At 42.2% G+C, this 18582-nt stretch overlaps 1 protein-coding gene across 1 annotated transcript in view; it reads left to right on the top strand.

Moving 5' to 3' along the window:
* The window catches only part of eml4 (EMAP like 4), a 44837-nt gene that overhangs the window by 17098 nt on the left and 9157 nt on the right, over positions 1-18582 (top strand). Inside the window, exons 8-18 of the mRNA XM_079230002.1 lie at positions 2144-2267; positions 2636-2785; positions 4628-4697; positions 4776-4886; positions 4967-5062; positions 5241-5375; positions 10863-10998; positions 13682-13830; positions 14047-14172; positions 15700-15831; positions 16519-16586. Of these exons, the coding sequence (XP_079086128.1) occupies positions 2144-2267; positions 2636-2785; positions 4628-4697; positions 4776-4886; positions 4967-5062; positions 5241-5375; positions 10863-10998; positions 13682-13830; positions 14047-14172; positions 15700-15831; positions 16519-16586 (1297 nt within the window). The remainder of the gene's footprint in view (positions 1-2143; positions 2268-2635; positions 2786-4627; positions 4698-4775; positions 4887-4966; positions 5063-5240; positions 5376-10862; positions 10999-13681; positions 13831-14046; positions 14173-15699; positions 15832-16518; positions 16587-18582) is intronic.

Here is an 18582-nt window from a genome sequence, read left to right as displayed (position 1 = left end):
ACCACAAAGAGACAAAAACACAACCACAAAGATATATAGACGACCACAAAGAGACAAAAACACAACCACAAAGATATATAGACGACCACAAAGAGACAAAAACACAACCACAAAGATATATAGACGACCACAAAGAGACAGAAAACAACCACAAAGAGACAGAAAACAACCGCAAAGAAATAAAGACGACCACAAAGAGACAGAAAACAACCACAAAGAAATAAAGACGACCACAAAGAGACAAAAAACAACCACAAAGAAATAAAGACGACCACAAAGAGACAAAAACACAACCTCCAAGATATATAGACGACCACAAAGAGACAGAACACAACCACAATGAGACAAAAACACAACCACAATGAGACAAAAACACAACCACAAAGAGACAGAAAACAACCACAAAGAGACAGAAAACAACCACAAAGATATATAGATGACCACTAAGAGACAGAAAACAACCACAAAGATATATAGACAACCACAACAAAGAGACAGAAAACAACCACAAAGAGACAAAAACACAACCACAAAGATATATAGATGACCACTAAGAGACAGAAAACAACCACAAAGATATATAGATGACCACTAAGAGACAGAAAACAACCACAAAGATATATAGATGACCACTAAGAGACAAAAACACAACCACAAAGATATATAGATGACCACTAAGAGACAGAAAACAACCACAAAGATATATAGATGACCACTAAGAGACAAAAACACAACCACAAAGATATATAGATGACCACTAAGAGACAGAAAACAACCACAAAGATATATAGATGACCACAACAAAGAGACAGAAAACAGCAAAGACAGAAAACAACCTCCAAGATATATAGACGACCACAAAGAGACAGAAAACAACCACAAAGAAATAAAGACGACCACAAAGAGACAAAAGCACAACCACAAAGATATATTGACGACCACAAAGAGACAGAAAACAACCACAAAGATATATAGACGACCACAAAGAGACAGAAAACAACCACAAAGATATATAGACGACCACAAAGAGACAGAAAACAACCACAAAGATATATAGACAACCACAAAGAGACAGAAAACAACCACAAAGATATATAGATGACCACAAAGAGACAGAAAACAACCACAAAGATATATAGACGACCACAAAGAGACAGAAAACAACCACAAAGATATATAGACAACCACAAAGAGACAGAAAACAACCACAAAGATATATAGACGACCACAAAGAGACAGAAAACAACCACAAAGATATATAGACGACCACAAAGAGACAGAAAACAACCACAGAGACAGAAAACAACCACAAAGAGATAGAAAACACAACCACAGAGACAGAAACACAACCACAAAGATGTATAGATGACCACAAAGAGACAGAAAACAACCACAGAGACAAAAACACAACCACAAAGATATATAGATGACCACAGCAAAGAGACAGAAAACAGCAAAGACAGAAAACAACCTCCAAGATATATAGACGACCACAAAGAGACAGAAAACAACCACAAAGACGGACAACAACCACAACGAGACAGAAAACAACAACAAATACAGAAAACAACAACAAAGAGACAGAAAACAACCTCAAAGATATATAGACGACCACAAAGAGACAGAAAACAACAACAAAGACAGAAAACAATCACAACGAGACAGAAAACAACCACAACGAGACAGAAAACAAAGAAACAGAAAAGAACTACAAGGAGACAGAAAATAACTACAAGGAGACAGGAAACAAACTCAAAGATATAAAGACAACCAAAAAGAAACAAAAAACAACCACAAAGACACAGAAAACAACCTCAACGATTCAAGACAACTCCAATGAGAGGCCACAGGGACATAAAATGACCGCAAAGAGACAGAACGCAACCGTACTGTTTGAAGTTATTTTGTGTCTCTTTCAGCCTTAGGCTTGTTGTGTTATCTCTCCATGATATCCGCCCTTTGTCATAATTAGTCTTTATCAGCCACAGAAGTTGGGTATAAATTAGCCTGTAAATTCACTCAATAGCGAATGGTTTTAAATCAGCAGCATTATTCTTATGCTTTGATTATACATTTATTTCCACATTGAATCTTTCTTCTCCAACTTGTTTGTGTTTCTTTGTGTTTCTGTCGGCCGTTTTAGAGGGGAATCACATTAAGATGTTCATGCGTGGTCGACCGATCACCATGTTCATCCCTTCAGATGTGCAGAACTACGAAGATGTTCGGACAGAACTTCCTTCAGAAAGACTCAAGCTGGAATGGGTGTATCCTTCACTCTGTACACAGAAAACGCTGTTACACAGTAGCATAAATAGAAGTAAACTTAATAACAATTTACATTGGTTGATAATTGTGAGCGAAAGTTATAAAATAAAAAATTGCATTTGTAGTTTAAAGCTAAAAGAAGTTTTTGTGGGAAGTTTAAACTCCTTAGTTGATCTTCAGTAAACCTTCAGTATTTCATCAATAGATTTTGAGTAAACCAACACAATATCTTGAGTAGATCTTTAGAAAAGCTTCAGTAAATCATCAGTAGGTCTTCAGTAGATCTTTAGTGAAGCATCAGAAGATCATCAGTATGTCTTTAGTAGATCTCCAGGTGTTTTCCAGGTGCTTCCTTGACTCCCTGCAGGTATGGTTACCGTGGCAGAGACTGCAGAGCCAACATTTACCTCCTTCCAACCGGAGAAATCGTTTACTTTATTGCCTCTGTCGTCGTTCTGTTTAACTACGAAGAACGAACTCAGAGACATTACCTTGGACACACTGACTGTGTCAAGTGGTGAGAAAAACACTATAAGTAGATATGTGCGTGTATGTGTGTATATATATATATATATATATATATATATATGTGTATATATATATATATATGTATATATATATATATATGTATATGTATATATATATATATATGTATATATATATATATATATATATATATATTTTTTTTTTTTTTTTTTTGTGTGTATATGTCTAACCCTACACTACTGTTCAAAAGTTTGGGGTCACTTAGAAATGTCCTTATTTTTCAAAGAAAAACACTGTTTTTTTCAATGAAGATAACATTAAATGAATCAGAAATGCACTATACATTGTTAATGTGGTAAATGACTATTCTAGGTGGAAACGTCTGGTTTTTAATGAAATATCTGCATAGGTGTATAGAGGCCCATTTCTAGCAACTATCACTCAGTGTTCTAATGGTACATTGTGTTTGCTCATCGCATAGAAGACTAACGGATGATTAGAAAACCCTTGTGCAATTATGTTAGCACAACTTAAAACAGTTAAGCTGGTGAGAGAAGCTATACAACTGGCCTTCCTTTGAGCTAGTTGAGTATCTGGAGCATCACATTTGTGGGTTCCATTATACTCTCAAAATGGCCAGAAAAAGAGAACTTTCATGTGAAACTCTCCAGTCTGTTCTTGTTCTTAGAGATGAAGGCTATTCCATGCCAGAAATTGCAAAGAAACTAAAAATGTCCTACAACGGTGTGTCCTACTCCCTTCAGAGAACAGCACAAACAGGCTCTAACCAGAGTAGACAGAAGTGGGAGGCCCTGGTGCACAATTCAGCAAGAAGAAAAGTATATTAGATAAAAGATAATAGACGCCTCACAGGTCCTCAATTGGCAGCTTCTTTAAATGGTACCCACAAAACGCCAGTGTCAACGTCTACAGTGAAGAGCAACTCCGGGATGCTGGCCTTCTAGGCAGAGTGGCAAAGAAAAAGAAAAGATTGATATGGGCTAAAGAACACAGACATTGGACAGAGGAAGATTGATTCGTCTGTCCATAACACTTTTTTCCAAAGTGTGAGGTGTTTGGATCACACAGAAGAACATTTGTGAGACGCAGGTGAAAAGATGCTGGAAGAGCCTGAACGCCATCTGCTAAGCATGGTGGAGTAATGCGATGGTCTGGGGCTGCTTTGGTGCTGGCAAAGTGGGAGATTTGTACAAGGTAAAAGGGATTTTAAATAAGGAAGGCTATCACTCCGTTTTGCAACGGAGTGGACCGCACTTGATTGGAGCCAATTTCCTCCTACAACAGGACAATGACCCAAAGCACACCTCCAAATGATGCAAGAACTCTTTAGGGAAGAAGCAGCCAGCTGGCCTGCTGTCTGTAATGAGTTGCCAGCAGCCACCAGATCTCAATCCCATTGAGCTGTTGTGAGAGCAGCTTGACCGTAAAACGCAAGAAGTGCCCATCAAGCCCATCCAACTTGTGGGAGGAGCTTCAGGAACGTGGGGTGAAGTTTCTACAGATTACCTCAACAAATTAACAGCTAGAATGCCAAAGGTCTTCAACGCTGGAATTGCTGCAAATGGAGCATTCTTTGACGAAAGCAAAGTTTGAAGAACAAAATTAATATTTCAAATAAAAATCGTTATTTCTATTCTTGTCAATGTCTTGACTATATTTTCTATTCATTTTGCAACTCATTTGATAAATAAAAGTGTGAGTTGTCATGGAAAACACGAAATTGTCTGGGTGACCCCAAACTTTTGAACGATAATGTGTGTGTGTGTGTGTGTATATATATATATATATATATATGTATATATATATATATATATATATTTCATGACATCCTGTCTCTGTCTCTCTGCCCCAGTCTCGCCATCCATCCTGATAAAATCCGGATCGCTACAGGACAGATTGCCGGAGTGGACAAAGATGGACGGGTGAGGACAAACACAATTTAATAACTTCTTAAAAATGTGACTAAGACTAAATAGACGTTGGCTTTTGGGTGTGTTCAGGCTCTGCAGCCTCAGGTTCGTATCTGGGACAGCGTCAGTCTCTCCACTTTGCAGGTCGTCGGGTTGGGAACGTTCGAACGAGGCGTCGGCTCGCTGGCCTTCTCCAAAGCTGTGAGTATAGCTTTGTAGTTCTGTACATCACAAACTTTCATATTCAGATTTAAATGTCCACCCTTATGTCTCTCTGTCAGGACTCTGGTCAACACCTGAGTGTTATTGACGACTGCAACGATCACATGTTGACAGTTTGGGATTGGCAGAAGAAGTCCAAGATCGCTGAGATCAAGGTGAACACTCACTCTCTCATTACTGCATAGAACCAGTGTGTAATGTTCTATGATATTATTTGTCTTTTTTGCGATGTTTTTTATTTATGTATGCATATTTTCCTGCAGTGTAACACAGTTTGCTGGAAAACATATTAGTTTTTCTTACACTGAGCTGGTTGTAACTCATGTGTTTCAGACCACGAATGAGGTGGTCCTGGCTGTGGAGTTTCACCCGACTGACCCGAACACCATCGTCACCTGTGGCAAGTCCCACATTTTCTTCTGGACGTGGTCCGGGAACTCGCTGGCTCGTAAACAGGGAATCTTTGGGGTGAGGACATGTTTTTATTTTTCATTTACATTTTTCATAAACGCATTGAAATTGTAATTATAAAAATATTAAATTTCAATAATATTTAATTTTATTTGGAAAGCCCCAAATCCCAAATTTGTGAGAGGGCTTTACAGAGCCCTTTTTACAACATGTTCATTGTACGACATCATCTGTCCCAGGACCCTTGATGTCAACAACATCATACAATTTACATAGTCAACCCATATATATGAGCTCTGTAGTGGGGTAATATGGGACTATAAGCTCCTTAAGATATGATAAACCAATTAAGGTTTTGTAGGTGAAGAGAAGGATTTTAAATTTGATACTTGATTTTACAGGGAACCAGTGCAGAGCAGCTAATACAGGAATAATGTGATCTCTTTTCTTAGTTTTCGTTAGTACACGAGCTGCAGCATTCTGGATCAACTGGAGAGATTTAATTAGAGCAGCCTGACAATAAGGAGTTGCAGTAATCCAGTCTAGAAGTAACAAATGCGTGAATGAGGTGAAATGCGGCCGAGTAAAATAACTTAAGTCTTGTCCGAGTTCAACATCAGGAAGTTGCAGGTCATCCAGGTTTTGATGTCTTTAAGACACACTTGAAGTTTAGCGACCTGGAGGATTTCATCTGGCTTGATCGACAGACATAATTGAGTATCATCGGCATAACAATGAAAGTTTATGGAGTGTTTTCTGATAATATTGCCTAAAGGAAGCATATATAAGGTGAATAAAATTGGTCCAAGCACAGCACCTTTTGGAAGTCCATGACTAACGGTGGTGGTCATCGAGGCCTCATCGTTTACAAATACAAACTGAGATCGATCTGATAAATACGACTTAAACCAGCTTAGTGCTGTACCTTTAATACCAATTGACTGGTCTAGTCTCTCTAATAAGATGTCATGGTCAATGGTGTCAAACGCTGCACTAAGGTCTAACAAGAGCAGTACAGAGACAAGTCCTTTATCAGCACTAAGGTCTAACAAGACCAGTACAGAGACAAGTCCTTTATCAGCACTAAGGTCTAACAAGACCAGAACAGAGACAAGTCCTTTATCAGCACTAAGGTCTAACAAGACCAGAACAGAGACAAGTCCTTTATCAGCACTAAGGTCTAACAAGACCAGTACAGAGACAAGTCCTTTATCAGCACTAAGGTCTAACAAGACCAGAACAGAGACAAGTTCTTTATCAGCACTAAGGTCTAACAAGACCAGAACAGAGACAAGTCCTTTATCAGCACTAAGGTCTAACAAGACCAGAACAGAGACAAGTCCTTTATCAGCACTAAGGTCTAACAAGACCAGAACAGAGACAAGTTCTTTATCAGCACTAAGGTCTAACAAGTACAGAGACAAGTCCTTTATCAGCACTAAGGTCTAACAAGACAAGAACAGAGACAAGTCCTTTTTCAGCACTAAGGTCTAACAAGACCAGAACAGAGACAAGTACTTTATCAGCACTATGGTCTAACAAGACCAGAATAGAGACAAGTCCTTTATCAGCACTAAGGTCTAACAAGTACAGAGACAAGTCCTTTATCAGCACTAAGGTCTAACAAGACAAGAACAGAGACAAGTCCTTTATCAGCACTAAGGTCTAACAAGACCAGAGACAAGTCCTTTATCAGCACTAAGGTCTAACAAGACCAGAGACAAGTCCTTTATCAGCACTAAGGTCTAACAAGACCAGAGACAAGTCCTTTATCAGCACTAAGGTCTAACAAGACCAGAGACAAGTTCTTTATCAGCACTAAGGTCTAACAAGTACAGAGACAAGTCCTTTATCAGCACTAAGGTCTAACAAGACAAGAACAGAGACAAGTCCTTTATCAGCACTAAGGTCTAACAAGACCAGAGACAAGTCCTTTATCAGCACTAAGGTCTAACAAGACCAGAGACAAGTCCTTTATCAGCACTAAGGTCTAACAAGACCAGAGACAAGTCCTTTATCAGCACTAAGGTCTAACAAGACCAGAACAGAGACAAGTCCTTTATCAGCACTAAGGTCTAACAAGACCAGAGACAAGTCCTTTATCAGCACTAAGGTCTAACAAGACCAGAACAGAGACAAGTCCTTTATCAGCACTAAGGTCTAACAAGACCAGAACAGAGACAAGTCCTTTATCAGCACGAAGGTCTAACAAGACCAGAACAGAGACAAGTCCTTTATCAGCACTAAGGTCTAACAAGTACAGAGACAAGTCCTTTATCAGCACTAAGGTCTAACAAGAACAGAGACAAGTCCTTTATCAGCACTAAGGTCTAACAAGACAAGAACAGAGACAAGTCCTTTATCAGCACTAAGGTCTAACAAGACCAGAGACAAGTCCTTTATCAGCACTAAGGTCTAACAAGACCAGAGACAAGTCCTTTATCAGCACTAAGGTCTAACAAGACCAGAGACAAGTCCTTTATCAGCACTAAGGTCTAACAAGACCAGAACAGAGACAAGTCCTTTATCAGCACTAAGGTCTAACAAGACCAGAGACAAGTCCTTTATCAGCACTAAGGTCTAACAAGACCAGAACAGAGACAAGTCCTTTATCAGCACTAAGGTCTAACAAGACCAGAACAGAGACAAGTCCTTTATCAGCACGAAGGTCTAACAAGACCAGAACAGAGACAAGTCCTTTATCAGCACTAAGGTCTAACAAGTACAGAGACAAGTCCTTTATCAGCACTAAGGTCTAACAAGAACAGAGACAAGTCCTTTATCAGCACTAAGGTCTAACAAGACAAGAACAGAGACAAGTCCTTTATCAGCACTAAGGTCTAACAAGACAAGAACAGAGACAAGTCCTTTATCAGCACTAAGGTCTAACAAGACAAGAACAGAGACAAGTCCTTTATCAACACTAAGGTCTAACAAGACCAGAACAGAGACAAGTCTTTCATCAGCACTAAGGTCTAACAAGACCAGAACAGAGACAAGTCCTTTATCAGCACTAAGGTCTAACAAGACCTGTACAGAGACAAGTCCTTTATCAGCACTAAGGTCTAACAAGACCAGAACAGAGACAAGTCCTTTATCAGCACTAAGGTCTAACAAGACCAGAACAGAGACAAGTCCTTTATCAGCACGAAGGTCTAACAAGACCAGAACAGAGACAAGTCCTTTATCAGCACTAAGGTCTAACAAGACCAGAACAGAGACAAGTCCTTTATCAACACTAAGGTCTAACAAGACCAGAACAGAGACAAGTCCTTTATCAGCACTAAGGTCTAACAAGTACAGAGACAAGTCCTTTATCAGCACTAAGGTCTAACAAGACCAGAACAGAGACAAGTCCTTTATCAGCACTAAGGTCTAACAAGACCAGAACAGAGACAAGTCCTTTATCAGCACTAAGGTCTAACAATACCAGTACAGAGACAAGTCCACTATCTGATGCGACTAGAAGGTCATTAGTAATTGTCACTAGTGTCTCTGTGCTATGATGCTTTCTAAATCCTGACTGAAACTTCTCAAATAAACTATTGTTATGTAAAAAGTCACACACCTGGTTTGCGACTACCTTCTCCAGTATCTTAGAGAGGAAGGGAAGGTTAGAGATAGGTCTGTAGTTAGCCAACACATCTGGATCCAGAGTGGGCTTCTCAAGAAGAGGTTTAATTACAGCTACTTTAAAAGACTGTGGTACATGACCCGTTAGTAAAGACCCATTGATTATATCTAGAGGCACTAACTAAAGGTAAAACTTTAAGACTGTGGTACATGACCCATTAGTAAAGACCCATTGATACTATCTAGTAGAGAGGTAATAACTAAAGGTAAAACTATGAAAGACTGTGGTACATGACCCATTAGTAAAGACCCATTGATAATATCTAGTAGAACGCTGCTAATTAAAGGTAAATCTTCCTTAAACAGCTTAGTCGGAACAGGGTCCAGGAGACGGGTAGAAGATTTAGAAGTAGAAACCATTGAAGACAGTTGGTCAAGGTTGATGGTAAAAAATCCATCCAGACACACAACATCGCCCACAGCCTCCTCCATGGCCATCCCACCTGAGGATGGACCGGCAGCAGTCGAGAGCAGGAGATCACCGAGCCTGCCTCTAATAGCCAGAATCTTACCATTGAAGAAGTTCATGAAGTCATTACTACTGAGGTCTATAGGAATACACGGATCCACCGAGCTATGACTCTCAGCCAGCCTGGCCACAGTGCTAAAGAGAAACCTAGGGTTGCTCTTGTTTTTCTCTATTAGTGATGAGTAGTAGGCTCCTCTGGCATTACGGAGGGCCTTCTTATATGTTCTCAGACTATCCCGCCAAACCAACCGGGACTCCTCCAGACCGTTGGAACGCCATACGAGTCCAGTGTCACTCTCAGTGAGCCAGTAGCACCATCGACGAACTGATCAATCTGGGAGGGAGTAAAGTTCGCGCAAGAGTCCTCTGTTATATTGAGACATGGTAATGAATCAAATACAGAAGGAATCGCTTCCTTAAATCTAGCAACAACACTGTCAGTTAGACATCTGGTGTAGAAACTTTTGCCTAACGGCGTACAATCCGGCAGTATAAACTCAAAAGATATGAGGCAATGGTCTGATAAAAGAGGGTTCTGTGGAAAGATTATTAAATGTTCTAGCAGGGAGGAAGGAACTACAGACTGAGAATACAAAGTTAGACCAGGACTAAAAAGTAATGTTCTATGTTAATGCCATATGCAAGAACAAGGTCGAGGGTGTGGTTAAAGCAGTGAGTGGGTTCCTGTACTCTGACAGCCTTATCTCATTGTTGGATTCAATTGACTTCTATCATTGCCGACATCCACATGAATATTAACCTTATCAGTCTTTAAACTCAAACTTCATAGAAACCCAGGAAATTCAGTTGGAACTATGAACCTGAACCAGCCCTAACTATACTCTCTAGTACTTGTTTTACTATATCTGTAGTTCTGGTCTCACTCTGTAATACCAGGCTGTTGTCCTGGTTTAACGCTATAGTCCCAGTCTAACTCTATTTTACAGTTTGTAATCCTGATCTAACTCTGTAGTCCTGGTCTATACCAGTAGTCCTGGTGTGACTCTGTTTTACAGTCTGTAGTTACATTTCATTTAGCTGACTCTTTTATCCAAAGCGACTTACATGTTTGCTCTATACACTGTAGACACAGCAACGGGGAGCAGTTAGGGGTTAAGTGTCTTGCTCAAGGACACATGGACTAGCGGAGCCGGGGCTCGAACCACCAATCCTCTGATTGAAAGACCTGGTGTAACTCTCTAGTCCTTGTTTTACTGGATCTATAGTTCTGGTCTCACTCTGTAGTACCAGGCTGTCATTCTGGTCTTACTCTTTTGTCTAGGTCTATACTTCTAGTCTAAATTTCTATTCTCAGTCTGTAGTTCTGGTTTAATGCTGTAGTCCCAGTCTGTAGTCCTGATCTGTTGAGTCCCAGTCTGTAGTCCTGGTCTAACTCTTTAGTCCTGGTCTAATTCTGATCCTGTTTCCTGTCCTTTTCTCAGAAATACGAGAAGCCGAAATTCGTTCAGTGTCTGGCGTTCCTTAGTAGTGGAGACATCCTGACCGGAGACTCAGGAGGGGTCCTGCTGGTCTGGACAAGGAGCTCTGCTGAGACCCCCACTGGGAAGGGACCCAGAGGTGATTATTTATTTATTTACCTGGAATCCCCATTCGTTACAACCAAGTTAGAAACTAGTTTTCCTTGGGTCTGTGCAAAATACGACAACACGATGTCAAATAAATATGCAATTAAAATCCAAAGCAAGAAAAGGGAACAAAATGACAAAAAAAACTACAACCACAAAAACTATTAAATCTGCATGCAGCATTGATCGGGCCCTCGCTTCACGCACGTGGAGGTACTTGCTGGATGCTGGTTGACGTGACCTGGAACTTGCTTGACCGGGTTAGACGATATATTTCATTTGTGGAGCAGCGTCGTCGTGTAATTTTGCAGGGGCTTAAACCTTGAATGTTTTGAGTGTATCTCTGACTGCTATTTTAGATAAAAGCCTGTAAACATTTTTTTTTTTTAATTTATTACATAATATGTGTGAATGTGCTCTAGTGTTTGTCACACAACAGACTGTCAAAGTAAATGCAGGTCTCTAATCCGATTGCTTGTGCTGGAAGGTCTGGCAGCAATATAGTAATACACATTGGCGAAGGCAAGTGAGTGAAACAAAAGGACGTTCCATGAGTACAGAGGTTGAAAGAGAAAAGTGGGGTCAATTTGCTGTTACTCAAACACTTAAATTAAACACTGAGCTTTCATAGGCAGACGTTTTGACCACGGCCTCCTGCTAGGGAATTTATCAGATCCACTTCACATGTGGTCAGTACAATCGGAAAACGCGATCATACCCAAAGTTTACATGCTTTATGAGTCATGGCTTGAAGACTTCTGCATGCCGATATTAACTCATAGACATAGCGCCACCTACTGGGAAACTATGGCAATTTGGCCTATAAATAGACACAAAATTTCAGTTACACAAGGTGTCACTTTTAAAGAGCAATAAGGATGGCGAGGACACACGCACAGGCTCAGAGGCAGATTGCATTTTACTTTATTCATTTACTTAAACACAATAAGCCACGTAAAGAACAAAGAGTGGCACATAGGCTCAGAAACAGATATAAATAAAAAAGGAGGAGTCCATAGGGTTAACTGAGCAGATATGAAGCCCATAGTGCATGTTGTGTAGACCCAACACATGAATGAGACTGCAATTGTTTTGGCTGTTTTGTAACTCTTCCAATTTTGATCTAAAAAATGTAAGGGGCTTCTGACTTGCACTGGCATGCTGGTGTTCAGGTGGCGGCGCAAATAAGAGTCTTCAGACAGCTGTTAGCCAGAACCTCACTGCACAACACGCACTGTGGCTTCGGGCAATCTGCATTCCAATCCAAGTGAAGCCCAGACCCAGAGAATTGTCATCATGTTTCCTCTCTTTTTCCCAGTCTGATGCTCACTCTCGTTTCCTCTTTCTTCACCTTGACTCTTCGATGGTCTCTGTGCTCCCGGTTTGTCTGATATCTCTTCCTCCTTCTCGGTCTCCTCGTCTCCTCTTTCTCAGACTCCCGGTCGGTTTCTTCTCCCGGTCTCTCCCCAGCACCTCTCCGGTTCTCTCCCTCCGGTTCCTCCCTCTCTCTCTGTCCATCTCCTCTTTTATTACTGATAGCTTCAGATGTCCCACCTGACAGCTTCCTGATTTCAGCCAGTTTAACATATTTTCATGATGTTGCTGAATGAATGAAATGACGCTAGGTGCACAAGCTAGGCTAGCTAGTGTGTAGTAAAAGACAGTCTGGCGGCCGGACCGGAAGTGCATCTATTTATGAAATTGTACGTTTTTAATTGTAATTAAATGTAAATCTTACAAAGGGATTTTTTTTTGCCACACTTTGGGAATCCCTGCTTTAGAGCATGGTCCCAAGAGAGTTATTTTTAAGTTTACATGTGTTAATTACGCCTCCCAAATTTTGTATTTCTATGTCAAACGTATTGCTAGGGCTACTTTGTTGCCCTTCTGAACACAATGAGATAAGCTTTTGATAACTTTTGATGAAATTTAACCAATAATGATCTACAGAACATTTTGTAAGAATCGGACCCAGCGTTGAGGAGGAGTTGGCAAAAAACTTTATTAATATAAACAACCTGGGTCATAGTATTACTTTATTAACGAGGTTGGAATAGAAATGAAAGAAGGAATATGAAAGTGTATTTTTCAGAGTACAAAGCTACTAAACTGTCTCTCTTCAGTTTCAAACATGATGCATTAAATACGTTCTCACACTAACAATGTCTCATATCCCTTTATGTTATGGTTTATATGCAGATTATAATCTGATTTATAAGAATATGCAGACAATAGTTTATGAAACACAACTCAGTGTAACTAGAAGTGTTGACTTGATGTTTTATTGTACTAAATAGTTGATTAAAAGATGATAATCAGAAACATGAGTCAGACTGAAGAGCTCGTCCAGTTTAACTCTTTCATCAAAGCAAGTAAGGAACAATTGAAGCTCCTTTACTTTAGTAAAGGAAGGTCCAGTGTTTCCTATGCTAAAGGAGCTAAGTAAGGAAGCATTGAAGCTCCTTTCCTTTAGGGTTAGGGTTAAATGTTTTGTGTGCGATCTGCTGCTTTCTGGTGGTTGATGCTGGAACTGCACCTCCAAACAGAGTCCACAGACCTGGAAATGTGGAGCTGCTGTTTCTGATAGAAAACACATCAGCAACATTTAGGTGTGTGTGTGTGTGTGTGTGTGTGTGTGTGTGTGTGTGTGTGTGTGTGTGTGTGTGTGTGTGCAGCGTTTCAGATCAGTCGGCAGGTCAAAGGTCACGAGGGCAGTGTGTTCTGTGTGTGTGAAATGAGGAGCGGCACTCTGCTGACCGGAGGAGGGAAAGACCGAAAAATTATCCTGTGGGACCACGAACTGAGAGCTGACCGGGACATCGAGGTCACACACACACACACACACACACACACACACATACACTCAACCTTGTATCTTTGTGAGGACACTCATTGAACCCTCATCATAACCAACACAACTAAATCCACTAACTATTTATTTGCTGCAATTTGGTTAAAACAAGATGATTTACAAAGTTACAAAAGACTTTATTATGTATTCATGTAACCTGACTAAGGTCACACGACTGTTTGTCTCCAGGTGCCGGATCAGTACGGAACCATCAGAGCAGTGTCTGAGGGGAAGGGGGACGAGTTTCTGGTCGGGACGTCTCGTAACTTCATCCTCAGAGGAACCTTCAATGACGGCTTCCAGGTGGAGGTCCAGGTGAGGCCGCGTCAGAGTGCATTATCGTTAGTGATGGAGACCAATATGCTGTGAGGGTTAGTAACTTGTGATCGTGATGTGTTCAGGGACGCTGTATTGTGTGTCGTAATGTGTTTAGGTTGTCTGTATCTTTAGTCATGGTCTGGATGGAGGAGTGGTCTGAATGGCAAACGAGGAGGGCTTTGTGGTTCGTGGTGATCCAATAGGTTTTCACTCCATGTGTTGAGCTGCACGTGTTGGTGCAGTTGATTGGCCTGGTTAAGTCCCCGGCCACAGATCTGCAGGTCTCAATGTCCCTCTGGTACCCAGAAGACAGCTGTCCCCGTCTTTATCTGCACAATGACCACTAAGACTCGGACAAAAGCCGGGTCACTGAAGCGGATCACGTTGCAGTCGTTGATGTTTGGCTGGTCAGAGATCTGCGGCGGTGGCTCACATGGACTGTGGCTCCTGATGCTTAGGAGCATTTCTCTGTTGTAGGTGATGCTGTTGTGGTCGTGAACACAGATGAGGGCTGAGATCTACAAAAGTACTTAAACTATACAAAAACTAGCTCACACGCTTCAATGAGTTCCTTGAGTTGATGCCCATGACAGACACCACTACAGCCAATTACATTGTTAGCCTCTCGTAGAAGCGCTGGACCGGGTCATAGTGGACTGGACTGGACCGGGTCGGAGTGGACTGGACCGGGTCGGAGTGGACTGGACCGGGTCATAGTGGACATAGAGACAAACATAGAGATATATTGTCATTATGTATGCGTTATCCCCTTGAGATGGGCAGCATGTGACCCTTTAACTCAAATGTTCTACCTCTGTTCTAATTTAATAAACTGAAAGATGAAAATTAGCCTTTCTGGCTCACATAAATAAAATCAATAATACTCATTTGCAGTGGCGGGCCGTGAATTTTCTACCTGCGGGTTCAGTGCCGTCTGAGTCATAGTCTCGATCAGCTGTTTAACTATAGCTATAACTAGCTATAACTTTTAATTATAAAACATTTAAAAATATTTAATTATAAAATAGATATAACTTTGTGATCCTGCTTAGGCCAGCAGAGAAGGCTTACCAGGCCCTGACGGCCACCACTGCTCATTTGTGACCATTTTGAGATCAATATCGATTCGTAGTCGCTCCGCTCAATATACTGAGATGTGTTCAGGGTCTTCAGTGTGTTTTGTGATGTGTTCAGGGTCTTCAGTGTGTGTTGTGATGTGTTCAGGGTCTTCAGTGTGTGTTGTGATGTGTTCAGGGTCTTCAGTGTGTTTTGTGATGTGTTCAGGGTCTTCAGTGTGTGTTGTGATGTGTTCAGGGTCTTCAGTGTGTGTTGTGATGTGTTCAGGGTCTTCAGTGTGTGTTGTGATGTGTTCAAGGTCTTCAGTGTGTGTTGTGATGTGTTCAGGGTCTTCAGTGTGTTTTGTGATGTGTTCAGGGTCTTCAGTGTGTTTTGTGATGTGTTCAGGGTCTTCAGTGTGTGTTGTGATGTGTTCAGGGTCTTCAGTGTGTGTTGTGATGTGTTCAGGGTCACACAGATGAGCTGTGGGGTTTGGCCTCTCACCCGTCCAGAGGGATGTTTCTGACGTGCGCTCAGGACCGGCTGGTCTTCGCCTGGAGTTCAGTGGATCACAGCCTCCAATGGAGCCGCACGCTAGAGGTAAGGTGACGATGGACGGATGAATGTGGGACGATAGACGGATGATGGACGGATGATGGACGGATGATGGGGGATGATGGACGGATGAATGTGGGACGATGGACGGATGATGTGGGACGATGGACAGATAATTGTGGGACGATAGACGGATGATGGACGGATGATGGACGGATGATGGACGGATGATGGGGGATGATGGACGGATGATGGGAGATGATGGACGGATGATGGGGACGATGGACGGATGATGTGGGACGATGGACAGATAATTGTGGGACGATAGACGGATGATGGACGGATGATGGACGGATGATGGGGGATGATGGACGGATGAATGTGGGACGATGGACGGATGATGTGGGACGATGGACGGATGATGGGGGACGATGGACGGATAATTGTGGGACGATGGACGGATGATGGACGGATGATGGACGGATGATGGGGGATGATGGACGGATGATGGGAGATGATGGACGGATGATGGGGACGATGGACGGATGATGTGGGACGATGGACAGATAATTGTGGGACGATGGACAGATGATGGACGGATGATGGGGGATGATGGACGGATGATGTGGGACTATGGACAGATAACTGTGGGACGATGGACAGATGATGGGCATGATGGACGGATGATGGGGGATGATGGACGGATGATTCACAGCTCTGTCTCTCCCTCAGGAACACGGTCACTGTGCAGACTTCCATCCCAGCGGAGCCGTGGTTGCCATAGGAACACACTCTGGAAAGTCAGTACAGATCGTTTATAGAACTGTTATTATGTTTTAAGGAACCTTTTATATAGGGCTGGGCGGTATGGCTAAAAAGTCATATCACGGTATTTTGTAAGATTCTGGCGGTTTCACGGTATATCACGGTATTTTTTTTCCAAATAAACACGATAATTTATTGACGCCGAAAAGGACCGCCACCATTATTCACCACTCGCTGGCAACTGGCCAGCAGCTGTTTTGATTGGTACATAGGGAGCTAAACTGGATGGATTTAGGACCCAGGGGAATCCCTTGATTCTAATGGCGCATGCACGGCTGTAACAACTATTGTCATTCTTCAGCCGGCAGCAACATTTAATGTTTACAGTCACAGACACTGTACAGCGGTCTGAGCTACTCGTTTCTCACGGATAGAAGTTGACTCAGGGTGTGCATGACATCGCCAAAAGGCATGATGGGTAAAGCCCGCCCACTGTGCTGCACAGGAAAAGACTTCTTCCTGCACAGGAAAGTCTTTCTGTGTGGGCGGTGCCATTTACCCAGCATGCCTTTTGGCGATGTCATTTTTTGCACACCCTGAGTCAAGTGAGTTAACATGAGAGGTAAGTAGCTCAACAATTCATACTGTGGGGAAAACTGAATTCCACAGGTATATCGTACAGCCCTACTTTTGTTTACACATTTTATACACACACACACACACACACACACACACACACGAAGACCCACTAATGAAAACCACAGCCGGCTCATTTCTAAATGAGAGCTAATTTTTGTGATCCTGAACATCTTTACTGACACATCACCTGAAATGACCTGAACTAGGAAAACCAGTCAAGACCAGTCTCATGCTGGTCTAACTGGTCTCTCTCTCTCATGCTGGTCTAACTGGTCTCTCTCTCTCATGCTGGTCTAACTGGTCTCTCTCTCTCTCTCATGCTGGTCTAACTGGTCTCTCTCTCTCATGCTGGTCTAACTGGTCTCTCTCTCTCTCTCTCATGCTGGTCTAACTGGTCTCTCTCTCTCTCTCATGCTGGTCTAACTGGTCTCTCTCTCTCTCTCATGCTGGTCTAACAGGTCTCTCTCTCTCTCTCATGCTGGTCTAACTGGTCTCTCTCTCTCTCTCTCATGCTGGTCTAACTGGTCTCTCTCTCTCATGCTGGTCTAACTGGTCTCTCTCTCTCTCTCTCATGCTGGTCTAACTGGTCTCTCTCTCTCATGCTGGTCTAACTGGTCTCTCTCTCTCTCTCATGCTGGTCTAACTGGTCTCTCTCTCTCTCTCATGCTGGTCTAACTGGTCTCTCTCTCTCATGCTGGTCTAACTGGTCTCTCTCTCTCTCTCATGCTGGTCTAACTGGTCTCTCTCTCTCATGCTGGTCTAACTGGTCTCTCTCTCTCATGCTGGTCTAACTGGTCTCTCTCTCTCTCTCATGCTGGTCTAACTGGTCTCTCTCTCTCTCTCATGCTGGTCTAACTGGTCTCTCTCTCTCATGCTGGTCTAACTGGTCTCTCTCTCTCATGCTGGTCTAACTGGTCTCTCTCTCTCATGCTGGTCTAACTGGTCTCTCTCTCTCATGCTGGTCTAACTGGTCTCTCTCTCTCATGCTAGTCTAACTGGTCTCTCTCTCTGGTCTAACTGGTCTCTCTCTCTCATGCTGGTCTAACTGGTCTCTCTCTCTCATGCTGGTCTAACTGGTCTCTCTCTCTCATGCTGGTCTAACTGGTCTCTCTCTCTGGTCTAACTGGTCTCTCTCATGCTGGTCTAACTGGTCTCTCTCTCTCATGCTGGTCTAACTGGTCTCTCTCTCTCATGCTGGTCTAACAGGTCTCTCTCTCTCATGCTGGTCTAACTGGTCTCTCTCTCTCATGCTGGTCTAACAGGTCTCTCTCTCTCATGCTGGTCTAACTGGTCTCTCTCTCTCATGCTGGTCTAACTGGTCTCTCTCTCTCATGCTGGTCTAACTGGTCTCTCTCTCATGCTGGTCTAACTGGTCTCTCTCTCTCTCTCATG

The sequence above is a fragment of the Taurulus bubalis genome (genome assembly GCF_910589615.1).
Source record: "Taurulus bubalis genome assembly, chromosome: 14".
NCBI classification, from domain to species: domain Eukaryota; kingdom Metazoa; phylum Chordata; class Actinopteri; order Perciformes; family Cottidae; genus Taurulus; species Taurulus bubalis.
Note: the sequence above shows the minus strand (reverse complement) of the source record. Positions and strands in the feature narration are given on the sequence as shown.